The sequence below is a fragment of the Artemia franciscana genome, chromosome 2, assembly GCF_032884065.1.
Source record: "Artemia franciscana chromosome 2, ASM3288406v1, whole genome shotgun sequence".
Lineage (NCBI taxonomy): Eukaryota > Metazoa > Arthropoda > Branchiopoda > Anostraca > Artemiidae > Artemia > Artemia franciscana.
The window spans coordinates 9,206,338-9,228,444 of record NC_088864.1 but is presented as its reverse complement, the minus strand read 5'-3'; the positions used below and the strand labels follow the sequence as shown (position 1 = coordinate 9,228,444).

At 35.2% G+C, this 22,107-nt stretch overlaps 1 protein-coding gene across 2 annotated transcripts in view; it reads left to right on the top strand.

The window, feature by feature from the left end:
• The window catches only part of LOC136037085 (2-amino-3-ketobutyrate coenzyme A ligase, mitochondrial-like), a 71,602-nt gene that overhangs the window by 22,107 nt on the left and 27,388 nt on the right, over nt 1-22,107 (top strand). For both annotated transcript variants that reach the window (XM_065719537.1, XM_065719544.1), the window contains exons 5-6: nt 9,615-9,822; nt 21,117-21,300. In XM_065719537.1, coding sequence (XP_065575609.1) covers nt 9,615-9,822; nt 21,117-21,300 — 392 coding nt within the window. The remainder of the gene's footprint in view (nt 1-9,614; nt 9,823-21,116; nt 21,301-22,107) is intronic.

The window sequence follows — 22,107 nt, the reverse complement described above, 5'->3', positions numbered from 1 at the left end:
GAATTATTCAACGACCTTCGCAAATGCCCTTACTGTGTTGTCACCGTGACATTTCTGGAGACCTTCGTGCCCAAAAACGGATCAGAGTTTTTGTTCAGTTTTGATTTCAATAGGAAAAATTTTTAGTTGAAGATAGCGAGCTGACCTTGAAAAAGCACCTTTTGCTAGTGACATTGAGGATATATATATATATATATATATATATATATATATATATATATATATATATATATATATATATATATATATATATATATATATATATATATATATATATATATATATATATATATATATATATATATATATATATATATATATATCTATATATATAAAAATAAGTTGTCTGTGTGTGGATCTGTGGATCAGGTGACGTCATGTTTGTTCGCATATGACGTCTGAATTATTTCACACTAATACAAAAGAAGAAAAAAACTAAAAAAGGTAAAAACTACAAAAAAAACTAAAAAGAAAAAAAAAACTAAAAAAGCTAAAAAACTAAAAAAAACTAAAAAAAAGGTAAAAATCTAATAACTAAAAAAAAACTGAAAAAAATAAAAAAAGGCAAAAACTACAAAAAAAATAAAAACTAATAAAAAAACTAAAAAAGCTAAATAACTAAAAAAACTAAAAAAAACTAAAAAAAGGTAAAAAACTAAAAAAAACTAAAAACTAAAAAAGAAAAAAACTAAAAAAAAGGAAAAAACTGAAAAATAAAAGAGAAAAAGAAAACTAAAAAAATATGAATAAATATATATAAAAATAAGTTGTTTGTGGGTTATGTCTGTCTGTCTGTCTGTCGAGTGACGTCGTGTTTGTCCGCATATGACGTCTGAATTATTTCACACTAATACAAAAGAAGAAAAAAAACTAAAAAAGGTAAAAACTACAAAAAAAACTAAAAAGAAAAAAAAATAAAAAAGCTAAAAAACTAAAAAAAACTAAAAAAAGGTAAAAAACTAAAAACTAAAAAAAACTGAAAAAACTAAAAAAAGGCAAAACCTAAAAAAAAACTAAAAACCAATAAAAAAACTAAAACAGCTAAAAAACTAAAAGAACTAAAAAAACTAAAAAAAGGTAAAAAACAAAAAAAACTAAAAACTAAAAAAGAAAAAACTAAAAAAAGGAAAAAACTGAAAAATAAGAGAAAAAGAAAACTAAAAAAATATTAATAAATATAAAAAATATAAATATAAATATAATATAAATTAGCAATCAACAAAGCACCGAGACACAAATGACGACCGGGACACAGGGAGTATAAATGACGACCAGGACATAAGTAAAAAAAAAAACTAAAAAAATGGTAAAAACTACAAAAAAACTAAAAACTAATAAAAAAACTAAAAAATCTAAAAATCTAAATAAACTAAAAAAGAAAAAAAAAGAAAAAAGGAAAAAAATAAAGGAGAAAAACAAAACTAAAAAACGAATGTATATACAGACCGGGACACCGGGATACAAATGACGACCGGGACACAGGGAATATAAATGACGACCGGGACACAGGGACACAACTACAATGGGGACGCCGGGGGGCACAGGGGGATATAAATGACGACCGGGACACCGGGACACAAGGAATATAAATGACGACCGGGACACTCAAAGAGAAATCACAGACTGGAACACCGGGACACAAATGACCACCGGGACACAGGGAATATAAATGACGACCGGGACACAGGGACATAACTACAAAGGGGACGCCGGGGTGCACAGGGGGATATATAAATGACGATGGCGACTCAGGGAATGGTCGATTAGCAATCACCATCAACAAAGCTCAAGGGCAATCATTAGAATCATGAGGTATAGATCTGAATACGGATTGTTTTCCCATGGACCATTATATGTTGCATGTTCAAGAGTCGGTAAACCTGACAATCTATTTATATGCACAGACAATGGGACAGCAAAGAATGTTGTATATTCGCAAGTTTTACGTAGTTAAAAACATATATATATATATATATATATATATATATATATATATATATATATATATATATATATATATATATATATATATATATATATATATATATATATATATATATATATATATATATATATATATATATATATATATATATATATATATATATATATATATATATATATATCTATATTCACAGGTGGGACATAGGGACACAACTACAATGGCGCGTAACTAATATGGCGCGTAACGACTTACGCGCGCGGGGGGGCTTGGGGTGGGGGGGGCGCGAAGCGCCCCCACCAACTAGGTGTTGGGGTGGCGCGAAGCGCCACCCCAACAGCTAGTATATATATAAAAATAAGTTGTCTGTGGATGTGTGGGTCTGTCTGTCGGGTGACGTCATGTTTGTGTGTTGACTGACGTCATGAAGTTAGTTGTCGTCATTTTTGTTATGACGGTGACGTCATTAAAGATATTTAAGACATGCGTTCACGTAGAAATCTATTAATGTTTAACTGTAAAATGACTGATGAACTTACAATGGCAACAGCCGAGGAAGATGCTCAAAGAGTCTATGCCAAAAAACTTGCTGCTGATAGAGAAAGTAAGAAAAGAAAGCGTGCCGAGGAATCGAAAGAACAGCAAGGAAACAGGCTTGAGGCTGATAGAGAAAGTAAGAAAAGAAAGCGTGCCGAGGAATCAAAAGAACAGCAAGGAAACAGGCTTGAGGCTGATAGAGAAAGAAAGAACAGAAAGTTTGCCGAGGAACTACCAGAGCAACGCGAAACCAAACTTGCTGCTAAAAGAGAAAGTGAAAAAAGAAGGCGTGCCGAGGAAGAGAAATTTTCTTTTTGGATGCGCCAGGAGATACTGGTAAAACGTTTGTGATAAAACTGGTTCTGGCATCAATTCGATCAAAAAATGATACAGCGTTGGCAATTGCGTCGTCCGGAATAGCCGCAACATTGCTGCCTGGTGGAAGAACTGCTCATCCCGCTTCGAAATTGCCTCTGAATTTGCATTCCACAGAAACTCCCACCTGCAATATTTCCAAATCATCTGGAATGGGTAAAGTATTGCAGCAATGCAAACTTATTATTTGGGATGAGTGCACAATGGCACACAAAAATTCGCTCGAGGCTCTGGATCAATGCTTGAAAGATTTGCGAGGGAAGTCGAAACCCTTTGGCAGCACATTAATATTGCTTGCGGGAGATTTCAGGCAAACATTACCTATAATACATAGATCAACTCCTGCAGACGAAATGAATGCTTGCCTGAAAAATTCTAATTTACGGGCACACGTAAAAACATTAAAATTAACTACAAATATGCGTGTCCGACTGCAAAACGATGACTCTGGTCAAACATTTTCAGATCAATTGCTGGCAATTGGAAACAGAAAGCTCCCAGTAGACTCAATTTCAGGACGTATACAACTACCTGCTGATTTCTGTAATATAGTGACGTCCAAAAATGAATTGATTGAAAAAGTATTTCCGAATATTCTAAACAATTACAAAAATAATAAATGGCTAAGTGAAAGAGCGATTCTTGCACCCAAAAATATAGACGTCCACGAAATAAACAATATTGTTTTGACCAAGATTCGAGACCAGGCAGTCCTTTACAAGTCAGTCGACACAGTTTAGGAACCAAATGAAGCGGTTAATTATCCATCTGAATTTTTAAATTCCGTGGATCTTTCAGGGTTTCCACCACACGTGCTACAACTAAAAATAGGCGTACCAATAATACTTTTAAGAAATATCAACCCACCAAAGCTTTGCAATGGCACGCGACTTGCCGTAAAAAAAAAACAATGGAAAACCTAATAGAGGCCACAATCTTGACAGGGCCTTTTGAAGGTGAGGCTGTTCTTATTCCTCGCATTCCCATGATTCCAACGGATCTGCCTTTTCAATTTGAAAGATTGCAATTCCCAATTCGATTAGCATTTGCAATGACCATTAACAAAGCTCAAGGTCAATCATTAGAAAAATGTGGTATAGATCTTAATACTGATTGTTTTTCCCATGGACAATTGTACGTTGCATGTTCGAGGGTCGGTAAACCTGACAATCTATTTATATGCAGCGACAATTGGACAGCGAAGAATGTTGTATATTCGCAAGTTTTACATTTTATTCAAATTCTTCAAGAATGACCCTTGAATCACTAAGACCGTTTAAGTAAAATAAATAGCTCTTTTGAAAGTACTAAAAAAAACTTTAGCGTAAAGAGCAAGGTATTGACGAAGGGCCGAACCCCCTCGTATACCGAGTAATTCGTAAACAGTTTATAAGTAAACAGTAAAACAGTTTAAAGTAGTGTTTAAAAACAGTAAAACACTTGCATTAGACAATGCTCGCATTATTTGCTTGGTACCACGACTTAAACCAAAGACACCTAAATGTTAAAACGCTTTATTTTTAAATAATTCATGTTCTTAGCTGATAAAAAATAAGACGCTATTGGAGACAACCCCCTAAAAGTCATACAATCTTAATGAAATTCACAGTATCATATTCAGTGTATCAGAGAACCCAACTGCAGAGGATTAAAATCCTTACGGACTCTCGCTGTTGCTGATTGCAAGAAGAAAATTTAATTAAGTTACTCAAAAACTGTTGCTAACCGAGGTAGATACAATAGAAAGTCTCTTGCTAAATTATACTCGGCTTTACAGATCATTCGGTTTTGTTTCTTTCTGGTACTTACCCTATTTTTCATAAAAAAGATATCAGTTCAATTCGTTCTTATTATTTCCGGTTTTCCCGTTTTCTATTGTATCTGCCTCCATGATATAGGAATAGGAGCCTCATATCTGTTTATAGTTTCCTGGATATTGGGTTGAAGCTCACGGAGCTTGCTGGCAAAATACCCCAGTCTACTTATAAGTATCTGCCCACCCACAGAGGCCTTACTCGTTTGCTTTAGTTTCTTGTTTTTTCTGTTTCGTGTAGTCTTTTTTTTGTTTCTTTTATTGATACTGCGCTTTGATTTTTTTGTAGCGGGTCAAAAATAAATTATTGTTATTAGAGGTTTGAAGCTCCCATCTGCAAAAATGGGGAATTTTGTATTTTTTGGTAGAAGAAAGATCCCGGATCCGTGTTTTTTTTTCCAGGGGTAATCGTATCGACCCAGTGGTCCTGAAACATCATGACAGGGCTCATTTGAACGGAAATTAAAAGCTATAGTGCCCTTTCAAGTGAAATTCGAAGCCAACTAGGCCCCCTCCCACGGTCATTTTCCCCCAAAATCACCCAATCAAAATTTTGAGATAACCATTTTGTTCAGCATAGTCGAAAAATCAAATAATTATGTCTTTGAGAGTGACTTAATTCCCATCAGTCTCCGGGGGAAGAGCTGTAAGTTATGAACTTTGCCCATCGTTTACGTAGAGTAATGGTTATTGGGAAGTATAGAGATATTTTTTGGGAAAATTCTCTTCAGGGGAATTTTCTGATGAGAGGACGGGAGGGGTCTGGTGAAGGGGATTAAATGGGAGGTTTCTTTTCATGAATAAGTTTTCATGAGGGAAAGGAGTTTTCTGTAAAGGGGGCACCGGATCTCCCAGTATTATTTAAAAAACGATCAGAAATGAAATTAATAAACAAGTTTTTTTTCAGTTGAAAGTAAGGAGCAACATTAAAACCTAAAACGAACAGAAATTATTACATATATGAGGGAGTTCTCCCCCTAGTCAATACCATGCTCTTTATGCTGAAGGTTTTTGAGTACTTTCAAAATACTTATTTATCAAACAGTTCGTGGTAGCAAACTGTAGTAAGGAGCGACCCGGCTCAATAGTAATCGAAACTCTAAAAAACGAAATTTTGATACCAATAGTTACATCAAAAGAATCACATTTTAACGCTGGTTTTAAATATATAAGTTTCATCAAGTTTAGTCTTACCCATCAAAAGTTATGAGCCTGAGAAAATTTGCCTTATTTTAGAAAATAGGGGAAAACACCTCCTAAAAGTCATAGGAATTTAATCAAAAATCGAAGTTTTTTACTGTTTTAAAAAGTAGAGTTGATAGAAAGAGTCAAACTATAGCCTAAAGAGCGGGGCGTTGAGGAGGAAACAGCCCCTTTCATATACAAAGTAATTTTTGTTCGTTTTAAGTTTTAATGTCGCTCCTTACTTTCAGTTAAAAAAACTTGTTTTTTTTTTGTTTAATTCAAGTTAAACGGCTTTTGTGATTTCAAGGGTCATTCTTAGAGAATTGGAACGAAATTCGAACCTTAGCGTAAATAGTGAGATATTGACTAGGAGGCGAACTGCCTTCATATACGTAATAATATCTGTTGGTTTTAAGTTTTAATGTTGCTCCCTAATTGCAGTTGAAAAAACTAGTTTCTTATTTAATATGGCACTAAGACTAAAGCTTTTACTTTGATATCCTGGTGGGGTCTCAATGGATCTGATTTGGAGCCAGCAGCATACTAATTTTGATGCCAAATAAAATTTATGGAAAAATGGGTGTGAAGATTGCTAGTTTTTGTTCACAAGGAGACCAGATAAGTAGTGTAGATGACGTAATGATATACAGACGGGTTATGATTGTATTATTAAAAAACAGTTTTGCCAGGAGAAAATAGGTTAATAATATAGATCTTCTATTGCCCTCATCAGATTCTGGCCTTCCTTCTTCGGTGTATGGTTGAATACTGAAGACTATCCGATACAAATAATTTACAACATCTTGACAAAAAAACTACTTTTCCATAAAAAGCTAATTGATACGGATTTGTTTCCTAGGAAAAAGATTTTAAAACTGCTCCAGGTATAAACCTTTCTTTAATCAACCTTTAAAAATACTAATTAGAAGCTAACTGAATATTTTCAGAAATGGTTAATTGGATAAAGCTAATAAACTAAGAAACACTATAAAGAGGGAAATTCCTAAATTAGCTCGATCATAATACAAAAATTAGGTCAAAGAACTGTTTACTAATCAGCCACAATACTGACATTCTAAGGCTAAAGGATCTACTGTGTGATAGCAAATATCCAACAGTTCATGGTAAATAATTGTAAGTAAGGAGCAATGTGGCTCAATAATAACCAAAGTACTTGAACAGAGTCTTGGTAACAATGGATACATCGAGTGACTCTAATTTTGATACTTATTTAAAATATATATTCATCCAGTTTAAAGTTACACATTAAAAGTTACGAGCCTGAGAAAATTCGGCCAATTTGGAAAAAGGAGGGAAACACCCCCAAACCATCAAGTGATCTTAATGAGATCATAACATCAAATTCAGAATATCAGACAACCCTGTTGAATAGGTTTCAAGCTCCTATATAATAAAATGTGAAATTTAGAATTTTTTTTGCAAGAAGCATGATTGCAGGTGCGTGATTATTTGTTGTTGTTTTTTTCCCAGGGGTGATTGTATGGAAGTAGTGATCCTAGAATATCGGCAGAAGGCTCATTTGATTTGAAATTTAAAGTTCTAGTGCCCTTTTTAAGTGATCAAAAATATTGGAGGACAGCTGGCCTCTCTCCCACACCAATTTTCCCAAAATCTTCTGATCAAAGTTTTGAGCTGTTTTGTGTAACATAGTCGAAAGGTCTGATAACTATGTCTCTGAGGATTACTTGACCCTTACAGCTCCCGAATGAAGAGCCACAAGCTATGAGCTTTTGCCCACTGTTTACATATAGTATTTCCTATTGGGAAATATAAAGATACTTTTTGGGGGGAGATGGAGATTTTGTTGGGAAGCGGATACGTGGTAGGATCTCTCCAATAAAAAATTTTCTGTCGGAGAAGGCAATTTTCCATGAGGGAGCACAGGGAGCTGGAATCCCCTGCATTGTTTAAAAAATGATCAGAAACTAAGCAAAAAAACATGTTTTTTAATTGAAAGTAAGGAGCAACATTAAAACTAAAAAACAGGAATTATTTTGGATATGAGGCTTTTTCCCCCTACTCAATACCCCTCTCTTTACGCTAACGCTTTTTTAGAAGCTTTTAATAAGCTTATTATTCTAATTAAACGTCTCTTGTGTTTCGGGATTCATTCTTAAATAGTTTGAAAAAAACTCAAACGTTAGAGTAAAAAGGGAGGTACTGAGAAGAGGGCAAATCCCTCATATCCAAAATGATTTCTGTCCATTTTCAGTTTGAATGTTGCTCCTTATTTTGAGTTGAAAATACTTTTTTTTTAATTATAATCTTATCCTAAGACGCAAGGTGTGTGGGTAAAAAGTGAAAGGTGTCACTGCAAAGTTCAATCAGAGAAGAATTGAAATAACTCTGTGGTATTACACTCTGGGGTGGCCTCAGAGTTATAATAGTAACGGTTGGGGTGATGCGATCCACAAAAACTTCTCTTTTCTGGAGCTAACATAACACTGAATAAAATCTATTGTTTGAATAGGTGATGGCTATGAAAGCCTTTCCCGGAAATGACTTTAATTCTTCGACAATGTGATCTGTGGATTATAATCATGGAAATCCCAGATTGTTTTAGATTTAGATGGCCTGGAAATCAACAAGTAGAACACTCAGTTAAATTCAGCTGGATTATAATCATCCATATCACAATGTGATCTGTGGATTATAATAATGAAAATCACAGATTGTTTTAGATTTAGATGGCCTGGAAATCAACAAGTAGAACACTCAGTTAAATTCAGCCAGTTTTTTTCTTAGAAAATCAAGGGATTTTTGTTCAATATCATTAAAATGACCATTTTAATTGTATTAAGCATTAAAGTATTTGGACAGACTGAAGTTAGAAAACATTTTTTACTTCATAATAAGCAGAATAATTGTACCGAAGACACTAGGCATGCAGACCCACCATACTTAAACCTAACCTAACCTAAGCATAATTCTTGAGTGTGTTTCGTTAAATTAACAAGTATTTAATAATAATTTTGTAGTATTTAATATAATGTTTAATATTGTCTTTTATATAATATAGCAATATAATAATTTTACAAAGTAGAATTTAATAATAGTTTTAATAAAACAAGATTAATTAATAAATAATAATCAAATAAACATGATCCAAATCTGTTAAAACTACCCTCTTTAGGCTATGCATTAGTTTTAGAAATGCTTATTAGGTAAAAAAAAATGCAAGAGGTCATTCTTTTCTAGGCTATAAGCTATGAAAGAAATGGGCATTATGTAAATTACTTTCTAGATAAAAACCAGTTGGGAAAATGGTAACTAACGGAAAGTTAGTAAAGTTTACTGACCTCACCCCAAGTGTTTAGGCTAGCGAAACATTGGATTGAGCTGGCACGTCACCAACATAGTGCCAACATCGATGAGGATTTTCATAACTTTTTTTTGTTCCCTCAGTCTCAGAATGACAATGATCTTCGCCCATGGTGGTATCACCATCATCAACAAGCATAATTTTCGTTTGGTCTTTAAGTAGAATACCTCCTGTTTCCTAAAAGAAATTTTTGTAAAGTTTTGTTAGAGACAGAAATAATTAAAAACTAAACTACATCTTTCGGTTTTAAGAAGAAAGCCATCAATTTTTTTGTCATTTTTCTGCTTCCTTAGTGATTTTTCTCAAGATTTTAATGATTTTATTTTGACCTCGTGGAAACTTTGCATTTTGATTTCACCATCACGATTTCATGTAGTCAAGATGAGACAATAATGATTTAATCCACCGAATTTCTACAGGAGTTAGAAGAAAAGATTGCTCGGTTTCACGAACGGGAAGATTCAATTTTGTATGCAAGCTGCTTTGACGCCAATGCCGGTCTATTTGAAGTTCTACTGACGCCAGAAGATGCCGTCCTGTCAGATGAGCTCAACCACGCATCAATTATTGATGGTATTCGATTGTGCAAAGCAAAAAAGTTTCGATATAAACACAAAGATATATCAGGTAAATACTTCCATCTTGTCCATTCCCTGTTTTCTACGATTGTAAAACTACCATAAATCACATTTATCAATAAATAAACGAAACTCCAAACGAATAAAAATTAAAGTAAATAGCCGAGTCAAACTCAAAACAAGCAAAAATTAACATGAGTAGGGCTGATAGCCCCCATACCTTCTCAAGATCAAAGCACAATTTGTGCTTTGCTGAAAAAAAACAACAAATAACCGTGGATTGTCAGTTTAATTGACGTATACTCACATTTGTTCCTTAAGGTTCTGATATTTTTTTTTTTATGAATGTAAAAAAGGTAAAAACATTTCAAACGTATTTTGTTTTCAGTAAAGAGCAAATTGTGTTCTGCTCTTGAAAAGGGCTTGTGGGTTATCAGCCCTACTCATGTTAATTTTTGCTCGTTTTGAGTTCGACTCCGCTATTTATTGTAATTTCTGTTCGTTTTTTATTGTCATAGTCTTCTTCATGGAAAAAATAATATTGTATGTATATATCAGTCTATTTTTATAAGAATCCATAGAAGGGGTTGCTATTTGTATGTTGGAAAAACTTTTTCAACAATCCTGACACAGACAGTATGATTTTCAATTTAATTTTATAGCTTCTGAAGTTGACTTGAAAAATAAAGTTAATATCATTTCCAAAAGATTCTATCTATGCTTTTTGAAAACCTGGATACACTTACACCCTATTATTTATTTAAATAGTAAAAAGAGGAGTAGTAATAGTGGTATCCCCAAAAGTTTCAGCTTAATACCCACAGTCGTTCTCGATATATTGCTGAGGTTCTTATTGACAACCATAAACATAATGCATTTTGATTTATTTTAAAGAAAGATTTAGTTTTAAAGTATAATTGGCCAATTTCATAATTGTGAGGGGTTGACATGCCTTATTTCTCTAAGGACATAGTTGCTGGACTGTTCTACTATGCTGGACAAAATGGCCGTCTCAAAATATTGACTGGATCCGTTTGGAAATTGAACGGGCTTGGGAGAAGGACTGCCTGACCTTCAATCTATTGTTACTTTTAAAAAGGGCATCAGACGCTCGCGCTGTAATTAGAGTGCAAGGGGAAGGATTGCCTTCTTCATATATCTAATAGAAACAATTTAAACAAGTAAAATCAAATTGAAAACATTTTAGATGTATTTTGTTTTCAGTAAAGTGTAAGTTATGTTCTGGTCTTGCGGAGGTATGGAGGTTGTCAAAGACATTATTTCCAGAGCTTTTAATTACGTTGAACAAAGTGGCTATCTCAAAATGTTAATTAGATGCATTTTGGAATTGATGGGTGTTGTGGGGAAAGGGCTTGCTGCCCTCCAGTCATTTTTGACTGATACGAAGAGAACTAGTACTTTCAATTTCCAATCGAATGAGCCTTTTCAAAGTTTCTACACCAAAAAATTGCCATCTCAAAATTTCTATCAGATTCGTTTCGGAAAAATATGAGGTGAAGGGGGGTTAGCTTCCGGTCACTCTGAATCTTACAGAGGACACTAGAATTTCTGATTACCAATCCAATGAGCCCTCTACGAAGTTAAAACGGATGACCCTTTCTATATACACCTTATGTACCCCAGGGCAAAACCTAAAACCCTTACCCTGAGGGCTTGGGGGGGGGGTTGTCATTTTCAAAGACGTAATTTCTCTACGTTTCAAATACGTTGAACAAAATGGCTATTTCAAAATTTTGATTTAATGTGTTCGGGGAAATGGTGAGCGTGAGAGGGTTTTTTTGCCTTCCAATCTCTTGCGACTATTAAATAGAGCACTGGTCCTTTCAATTTCTAATCGAATGCGCTTTTTTCGAAGTTTCTAGGACAAAAAATAGCCATCTCAAAACTTCTATCAAGCGTATTTCCGAAAATTACAAGGTGTTTTTGTGGACGGGGGGGGGCTGTCCATCGATCACCCTGAATCTTAAAAAGGGCTATTGAACTTCTGATTACCAATCCAATGAACCCCCTCCAAAGTTCATTCGATCACCCTTTCTATATATGCCTTATATGACCCCAGGCCATAACTTAAAACCCTTGTTCAGAGGACTCTGGGGAGGGGGGGTTGTCAATCTCAAAGACAAAATTTCTGGACCTTTCAATTACATTGACCAAAATAGTTATTTCAAAATTTTGATTAGATGTCTTTGGGGAAATGATAGGCATGGGAGGTGGGTTTGTTGCCCTCCAATCACTTCTGACTATAATAAAGTGAACTGGCCCTTTCAATTTCCAATCAGACCAATTTTTGAAGTTTCTACACCAACAAATGACCATCTCACAATTTCTATCAAATGTATTTTGGTAAAATACGAGGTATGGGGGGAGTATCCACCTTTCGATCACTCTGAATCTTAAAAAGGGCACTAAAAATTCTCATTAAAAATTCAATGAGCCTCCTTCCGAAGTTAATACGATCCTGCATTCTATATATACCTTATATGCCCCCAGCGCGTAATTTACAACCCCTGCCCTTAGGGTTTTAGGGGTTTGTCATCCTCAAAGACATAATATACGAACCTTTCAATTACGGTAAACAAAATGGCTATCTCGAAATTTTGATTGGATGTATTTGGGGAAATGGTGAGTGTGGGGTAGGGGCTAGTTGCCCTCAATTTTCTTATGAGTATAAAAAGAGCACTAGCTCTTTCAGTTTCCAATCGAATGAGCTATTTTCAAAGTTCCTATTCTATCAGATGCATTTCGGAAGTGTACAAGGTGTTAGGGGTGTCCACCCTCCACTCACTCGGAGTCTTAAGAAATGCACTAGAACTTCTGATTGCCAATCCAGTGAGTCCCCTCCAAAATTCCTACGATCATCCTTTCCATATATTACCTTACCTGTCATGCTCAAAGCCATAATTTCCCAACTTTTCAATTACGTTGAACAAAATGGCTATCTCAAAATTCTGATTGAATGGGTTTTGAAAAATCTTGGGCGTAGGAGGGGGGGTTAGTTGCCCTCCAGTAAATTTTTACTATTAAAAAGGGCACTAGTCTTTTCAATTTCCAATCGAATGAACTGTTTTCGAAGTTTCAACAACAACAAACGGCCATTTCATAATTCCTATCAAGTGCATTTCAGTAAAATACGAGGTGTGTGTGTGTGGGGGGGGTGTTTTTGTGGTGGTCATTTGCCCTCCGATCACTCTGAATCTTAAAAAATGCACTAAAAGTTCTGATTACCAATCCAATGAGCTCCCCTCCGAAGTTTATACGATCATTCTTTCTATATATACCTTCTATTCCCCCAAGGCATAACTTACAACTGAGGGCTCTGAGGGGGGAGGGGGTTTATCATCCTCAAAGAAATAATATCCGGACCTTTCAATTACGTTAAACAAAATATATATCTCAAAATTTTGATTGGATATCTTTGGAGAAATGGTTAGCGTTGCAGGGGGCTTAGTTGCCCTCCAATTACTTTCGACTATTCGAAAGAGCTCTAGACCTTTCAATTTCCAAATGAATTAGATTTTTTCAAATTTTTTTCCGACAGCTCATTCCGGAGATTTTACGATCATACCTTATATACCCCCAGGGCATAATTACAACCCTTCCTGGGAGGGCTATGGGGGAGATGGGGTTCGTCACTCTCAAATACATAGTTTTCATATCTTTTAAGCAGGTTGGAGAAAACGGCCATACCAAAATTTGATCGGATGTGTTAAGGTAAATGGCTGGCGTTTGAGGGGGGTTAGTTGCCCTCCAAACACATTTGACTATTAGAGAGGGCACTAGCCCTTTCCATGTCCAATCGAATGAGCTCTTTTCGAAGTTTCTAAGACAATTAATGGTCATCTTAAAATATCTTTAAGATATATTTTGGAAAAATAAGAGGTGTATGAATATCCACCCTCCCATCTCTCTGAACCTCAAAAATGGCAAAATTCTAATTAGCGATCTAATGAGCCCCTCCAAAGTTTATACAACCACACTTTTTATATATACCTTATGTGCCTCCAGGCCATAGCTTACAGCCCTTGCCCTGATGGTTCTGGGTGCTCTGGGGGATTTTCATCATTGAATACATAATTTCCGACTACTTTGAACAAAATAACCGTCTCAAAATTTTTATTAGATGTGTTTGGAGAAATGGTGGGCGTGGGAGGGGGGTTAGTTGCCTCCCAATCACTTTTGACTATTAAAAAGGACACTAGCCCTTTCAATTTCCGATCAAATAAGATCTGTTCGTGGTTTATAGGACAACAAATGCCCTTCTCAAGGATACCTTATCTGGTTACGGGACAAAGCTTATAGCCTTTGCCATGAGGGTTCTGGGGGTTGTCATCCTCAAAGACATAATTTCTGAACTTTTAAATTACGTTGAACAAAATTGCTGTCTCGAAATTTTAATTGAATGTGTCTGGAGAAATGTTGTGCGTGGGAAGGGGTTTAGTTGCCCTCCAGTCACTTTCGACTATTAAAAGGGCACTAGCCCTTCCAATTTCCAATCAAATAAGCCCTTTTCGCATTTTATTAGACAACGAATGGCCTTCTCAAAATTTCTATCAGATGTATTCCGGGGAAATAAGACATTTGGGGGGGGGTATCCATCCTCAATACTCTGAATCTGTAAAAGGGAGCTTAAACTTCTGACTACCAATAAAAATAGTGACGAAGACCAAACGAAGACGAAGAATCCTTTATACTCAATTTTAATTAAAAATGATCTAACAAAATATTTTACTAAACCGATTTACAATAGTATTGAACCAGCTACGAAAAGACCTTTGAGATAGGCTGCTAAAAATGTAAGGTCGGCTCTGAGAAATTGCATTCAATCACTTTGTTCTCTTTAGTTTGAATGAATTTATATTCTCACTTCATTCTTTTTGTCAGTCCTGGTTGAACTTCGTTGAAGTAAGGATGCTAGGGCTGTTTTTTTAAAAAGTTTTTAAAAATACATTATCAGTTTGAATTCTCACAATTTAATGTAAGTTTACTTATATATACATATTTTCTCTCTCGTTCTCGTGTTGTGCTGAAGACGGCCCTTGGACATAGGGCCGAAATATTCACAGAACTGATTTCCACTGTCTTGAAAAGATTGTTTCTATTGTTTCTATTTTGTATTTGTCTGATTACCAATCCAATGAACTCCCTCCGAGGTTTATACGGTCACCCTTTCTATATATATATATATATATATATATATATATATATATATATATATATATATATATATATATATATATATATATATATATATATATATATATTGTCCTGTGGGCCATGGGGGGGGGGGGTCTTTTTCATATACACAGTTTCCGGACCTTTCAACTACGTTGAACAAAAAAGACTATCTCAAAATTTTGATTGGATGTGTTTTAGGAAGTGGTGGGCGTGGGAGTGGGGTTAGTTGACCTCAAGTCTCTTTAGACAATTAAAAAGGGTACTAGATCCTTCAATTTCCTACAGAATGAGCTCTTTTTGAATTTTCAGCGATAACTTCTTTGATACGAAGTGCCCTGGTCTAAACAAAAAAATAAATAAATAATACATTGTGCCCACATCGCTCTTTACTTAGGCAGCGCTATTGTGCTGACTATGATTATTATTATTGTCTTGGCCTCTGTGCAAGTTTTGCATTTTATTCTGGAAAAAAAATATAATGCACCTATTTCTGAGGCTTTGCACCTTCATTGCTTCTTTTGATGATTAGGACTGCTCTCCTGTTAATTTAAGCATCCTAGGGACAGTCGTAAGTTAAAGGACTTTGTAGAGGCTTATGACTGTCCTTTTATCTTACGAAATATGACTCCTAAAAAGGAAAAATTGTAATTGTTTTAATGTATACAAAAATCAATCTTGATAAAAACAATGAGCACTAATAGTCACAAAGGAGCTTCAAAAGTTGCAAAACAAGCTAATATCCACTTACGACCTAAACCTTTCAAAACATTGAAAACAGGCTGTTTGAGACACTTTTAAATATTTTCTGATTTAGGGAAATAGAAAGAGAAAGAACTTATTTAGAAAGAAAATTTTGCTTCAGAAATATTTTCAGTTTAGATTTCAGCACTTTTAAGTGTTGCATATCATTTCTGTGATTTCAGTTAGGCATCGGCAATTGGAGATGTGTATCAAACTACACTAAATGTATTTGATATCCAAGTTGTACAAACCCACACAAACGTATTACTGTTATTTGACTGGCAGTGACAGAACTAAAAAATCACCAGTATAAAAAAGAAAAGAAGACATAATGCATACTAACATACCTGTTTACATACCTGCCGATTTGTTGGGAGGTCTCAAGACTTTCTAGACAATCTCACAATCGAAACTGAGATCTCACAATCCACCAATAAATATTGATACCATTAATCTTACGAATACCGCATGAACTTTAATGAGTGAAATTAAACAGCAATAAAAAAAGTTTTTTAACTCAAAATAAGGAACAACATTATAACAAAATGAACAGAAATTATTTTGTATATGAAAGGGGCAGTCCCCTCCTCAACACCCGCTCTTTACGCTAAAGTTTTTTATTGTTTTAAAAAGTAGAGTGAAAAAAAGTCAAACACTTGAACTAAAATTTAATTTTGTTACTCATGGATAGTTATACAGGTCGGGCATTGAGGTTCACTTGTTTAGGCGTCCCCTCCTACGCCAAACACAGTTGTTTAACGTCCCTACTTCACAACAGTTGTTGCATAATTCTACATCACTACACATAATTTCAAGAAAAATCAAGTGAATTAACTTAATTGAATCAAACATTAAGATAAATATCCGTTTTAACCTTTTTTCGTGTATAGAGTATGTGACTTTTCAATAACGAATGTGCAACCGTGCGGGGTTACTTCCTCTGCAACTTGAAAGCTTAATGTATAGTTATTTCTTATACTTCTTACTCGATTGGCTATCTTAGAATTTTCAATAGATAACAACTTGGGCCTCCATGGGGCAAAATCGTAATCACAATCTTTTGATCCATTAAAGAGGGCACTTTAACTATTGATTTCCGTTGAATGAGCCCTCTCCCGATCTTCTATGAATATCTTATCGGTACGATCTCCCCTAAAAAAACACTCATCCATGATCTTTCTTCTGGGAAAAATACAAAATTGCTCATTTTGTAGATGCGTGCTTAAAATCTCTTAATGGGTTCCTCCAATATTCCATACTCAATGATGTGACCCCCAATTCCCCCCCCCCCCCCCAAAAAAAAAATCTGTGAAGTTTTCATTTTGATCCCTAAAGCCAATCCCAAGATATTGCCGATACGCTACTTTGATCTCGTGGCAATACTCAGCGTCTTCTGATCTAGCTTGATACTTAACCATGAATAGACAATAGGTGCCATAGAGGATTATAGTGCAAAAAAGTGGACCAGAAATAACGACAATTTTGGTCCCCTTGTCCCCTCTGTACTATCAGAGAGTTTGAATTTCATCCTCCAAATAGATCCCAAGATACTGAAGATATGTTTTTTGATAGCCAGGATACGCATTGTGTCTTTAGATTTACCTCAGTCTCTTCCCTAGTCAAAATAAAATGTATTTTAATTGACGACGCTACTTAACTGTGAATAGGTTCTAAGTATTATAACAGCTTATAGCGTAAAAATATTTGCCATAACATATAAAGCCATATCATGTTTTTCTCTCCCCCCTCTCCAAATCCATAATACCCCAGTCTTTCCCCTTCCTTCTCCTATACTATTGAAAATTTGGAGACAATCCACCGGAGCTATTCATGGAACGCTGCATGTATTATTTTTTGTTAACCTGGATGCAGATATACTCTTTCATTCTAATTCTACCCCGCTCCCTAAGTCTAACGTGAAGGTCAAATTGCTCCCATACCCCCTCAGCACTCTCTGTAAGCTTCAACCTAACATCCCAAGCGGTTCCAAGGATATTGCATATAAGTCATTTTGTTATCCTCACAACACTTTCCGGGTAGTGTATTTTGGCTTACCTGAATGCTCAGCTTTACATTGATTCAAATTCCATAAAAGCTTACAGTACAAAAATTTGTGATGAATCAGAGGCAAAAATTGTTTATCCCCGTCAATTTTCCCCTAACAGAGAATGTGAAGCACTCTTGCCCTACTTAGCCCAATTTCTCTAACAGTGAATGAATGAATGAATGAAATTTTATTAACTCAGTAAACATACAATAGTGTCAAAATGGAGCACACAAGGGGAAAAAAGTAGAGAAAAAAAACAACTTTAATAGGGAAAACATTTATAAAAAGGGACTGAACTGTGAATAGGTTCTAAGCATTACGACAGCTTATAGTGCAAAAATCTTTGCCATGACATATGAAGCCATATCGTATTTTTCTCCCCCTCCTCAAATCCAAAATCTTCCAGTCCCTCCCCTTCCTTCTCCTATACTATCGAAAGTTTCAAGATAATCCACCAAAGCTATTCATGAAATGTTGCATATATTGTTTTTTGTTAACCTGGATGCAGATGTACTCTTTCAATCTAATTCTACCCCACTCCCTAAGTCTAACATGAAGGTGAAGTTGCCCCCCCCCCCACACCCTCAAAAGTCCCTGTAAGCTTCAACATAACATCCCAAGCTGTTCCAAGGATATTACAGATAAGTCATTTTGATACCCTCACAACACTTACGGGTAGTGTATTTTGGCTTACCTCAATGCCTAACTTTGCATAGATTCTAAGTTCCATAAAAGCTTACAGTGCAAAAATTTGTGGTGGATCAGAGACAAAATTGTTTATCCCCTTCCATCTCCCCCTAACAGAGAATGGGAAGCACTCTTTTCCCACTTATCCTCACTTCTCCAACAGCGAATGAATGAATGAATGAAATTTTATTAACCCAATAAACACATGATGGTGTCAAAATTGAGCATACAAGGGGAAAAAAGTAGAAAAAAAACAACTTCAATACGAAAAACATTTATTATAGGGACTAAATAAACTATTAGAAGTATCCAAATTATGTTCAAAGCGTAACCTACGCTCCACGACAACAGCGAACAGATCAACAACTCCATATAGAGAGACCATAAAACGGTTTTTGCCCCATAGAGGTACACCCAGTAGGAATTTAGCGTAACGAAAACAAATTGACCAACAAGCTACTTTATCTGACATTTTAAAAAAAATTCCAAAAAGGTGACAAAGCTAACAAATGGGGCACAAAAAACGCGTTATAAATTTTAGAAAGTACTCTTCTTTTATAGCGGGCTTTGCAAGAAACAAGCAGGCCGTATGCTTTGCTAAGCTTTGCACCTAGAAATTATAATAAAAGTGGTCGAGTATGCTTTAGGTCAATTCCAATGGTTAATCCAAGGTAATTTATGAGTGGTGACAGCTTAACAGGATGACCATCAAGACAAGCGATATCGAGGATGGGCCAATTTCGTGACATACCATTTGACATAACTTCACTCTTTTCAGTATTAAACTCAAACCCTATTTTCCTACATTCGGAATATAAAGTCTCAAAATTTTTCTCAATACCAGAAATGGTCTGACTCAGGTTCAGGACTGAACCGTCAACATAATTAAACAATCACAAATTAAGGCCTCGAAAAAACAAACGATGTATGAACTTTCCTCTGGGCCTCTAGCACACAGTACTCGAAAATTTTAACTTCATCTCCCAAGCCATTACCGAGAAATTGTAGATATGCTCTTGCAATGACTAGACTAAAATATACTACTGATACTTTTTTATACTTATCTACTTTTTGACATGGCAAACAGTCCCTAAGACCTTTTGTATTAAAAAGTATGTGTAAATATTGCCTAAATTACATAATCTAGGGCCTATTCATTCATAGACTCCAGATAAATGTTCGAGAGAAACATTCGAGAAACAGTTGGATACTAAACTGGAGAGCTTAAAATTGGACAATGTGGAAGATGGATGGAATAAATTTAGTAAAACAGTTTGTGAAGTTGCTGATGGTATCTTAGGAAAGAAAGTTAGGAGTGTGGCTAGGAATATTAGTGAAAAGGCTCTATGCTTAATAGGCAGGAGAAGGGGTATGTACAAGATAGCCTATTATCTGAGTGATAGATCATATGAAAACAAAAGGAATCTAATGAAAGTGTAGGAAGCATAAGAATAAGAATATGAATTAAGTTGATGTAAAGTGCAGGCTATGGATAAAATTGACGAGGATCTAAAAGATGCAGATAGACGGCATAATAGTAAAATATTGGTCTGGCATGTTAATAAATTGAGAGAGACTAGTCAATTTGGGCTTGCCGGAGGAGGAGCTGGCGTAGCAGTTTTGGCCTCGAGTGGCTTGGTGCTGAGGTGAGTTGTTGTTAGTAGTAGTAGTAGTAGTAGTAGTAGTAGTAGTAGTAGTAGTAGTAGTAGTAGTAGTAGTAGTAGTATAGGGCTGATTTCCCTCAGTTTGCTTTCTTCCATTAAAACAGCATTAGAACTTTCAGTTTACAATTGAATAAGCTCCCTCCAAAGCTTCTATAGCCACCCTATAGCCCGAGGGAGACGTTTCAGGCCCTTTATGGGACCGTTTCCAGGGGAACAATTTTTTTTCTGTTTTTCTTTCTCAATTGTAAACTCCTTGGCCCAAGAACCTAAGAATAAAAGTTTTGAGCTGATAAAGACATATGCTTCTGGCCCTTTTTCTGGCCCCATTGTTAAGGAGGTACTGCTCTCAATTGTTTATACATTAGGTTCCTCAAAGACCAATATTCTATGGCTGCAAATTTCATACCGATCAACTACAAAAATTTTATTGGCCAATTTAATAGCATCCTGCCCCCCTCCCCACAAGAACATGTTTTTGATCATTTTAACCAAAGATCGATCACAAAAACCTTCGGGCCAGTCACATACTCAAATTCAATTAATCCCCCCTTTCCAATATAAGACCTATATTTAAACAATTGATAATTTGCATTGTTTAAGGCCATTGTCCCACGAACTGTGGGGATTATGTCTTCCTTTCAGGCAAATCTGTTGGAGCTATTGGAACTCCTATGAACAAAATAGCTTTCTGAAATTTTGGTCAGATGTTTTTGGGAATTATGGGGATTGATAGCAAAGCAAGGAGAGGCCCCCCAATTACAATTGATTCTTTAAAAGGATTCTATAACTTTCAATTTTCAGTGGATAACTTTTAACTCCAAAGCTATTAAAACAACCCCTTTCATACGAAATGGCCGGGAGAAAAATTAACAATGCATTGGAGGCTTGCAGCTCGTTATTTAGGCAGCACAACTGTAGCCTACAACGTCAAAAATAATTTAGATTTTTTGTTCTTCATGGTTAGTCATTTCGGTTTCATATCTTCTATTTATTTAAAAATATTTATAGATCTAGAAGAAAAACTGAAGGAATGTGGTGATGCTAGACAAAGACTAATTGTTACCGATGGTGTATTTAGCATGGATGGTAATGTGGCACCTTTGCCACAAATTTGTGATCTTGCAGAAAAATACAAGGCTATGGTCTTTATTGATGAATGTCATGCAACTGGCTTTTTTGGAGTAACTGGCAGGTAAATCTGCTTCATAACTTTAATTTGAGTTTGCTCAGTTACTATGCAGTACCAGAAGCACAATAGCTTCGCCACCGGGCCCATACACTCGGCAAGTGGCAGGCTTGTACAGAATATAATTGATTCTTTAATTTTGCAGTGGCATAATCATTGCGTTATTCGTTAAAGTCCTTTCTGTTAATGCATAAAACTTCATGTACCATTAAAATTCCTTCTTGTTAATGCATAAGAAATCATCCGTTTTATGACATATCTAAATTACGCATTGGCAAAATTATCGTTCTATTCTTTTGTTTCAAGTCATAGGGTGGCGAATCAGAAATTTCAGTTGAACTAACAAATTATAAAGTGAATTAAATTTCTACTTACTTTTTATCCTTTACAGATGTCAAAATAACACGTTCCTTATTTGATTGTAATTTCTGAAATTATTATCTAAATTGGCAATAGCATAATTGTCGTTTTTTTTTTCAATTCCCATTATTTGCGATTCAATGTGATTATTGTTTCTTATTCCTTACCTTTTTCATTAGCTGTTCGAAGCATTTTTATCATGCTTAATTTTACACGTGTCATCGATACTAAAATCAATTCATCTTTCCGGTTTATCCTTCACAAACTCATACATGCTAATTTAATGCGTTCATTAATTTCATGTAATTTTGCTTCGTCTACTAACCCCAAATTTCAGTGTGCAGGATTTTTGTTTGCAACTGAATGGGATTTTTGTCATTTCTTGTCTCATGCTTTTTTTCTGTAGTCGTTCAGAGTCTTTTTGAGGTCAGAAAGTCTCAGGCTGCCAATTTT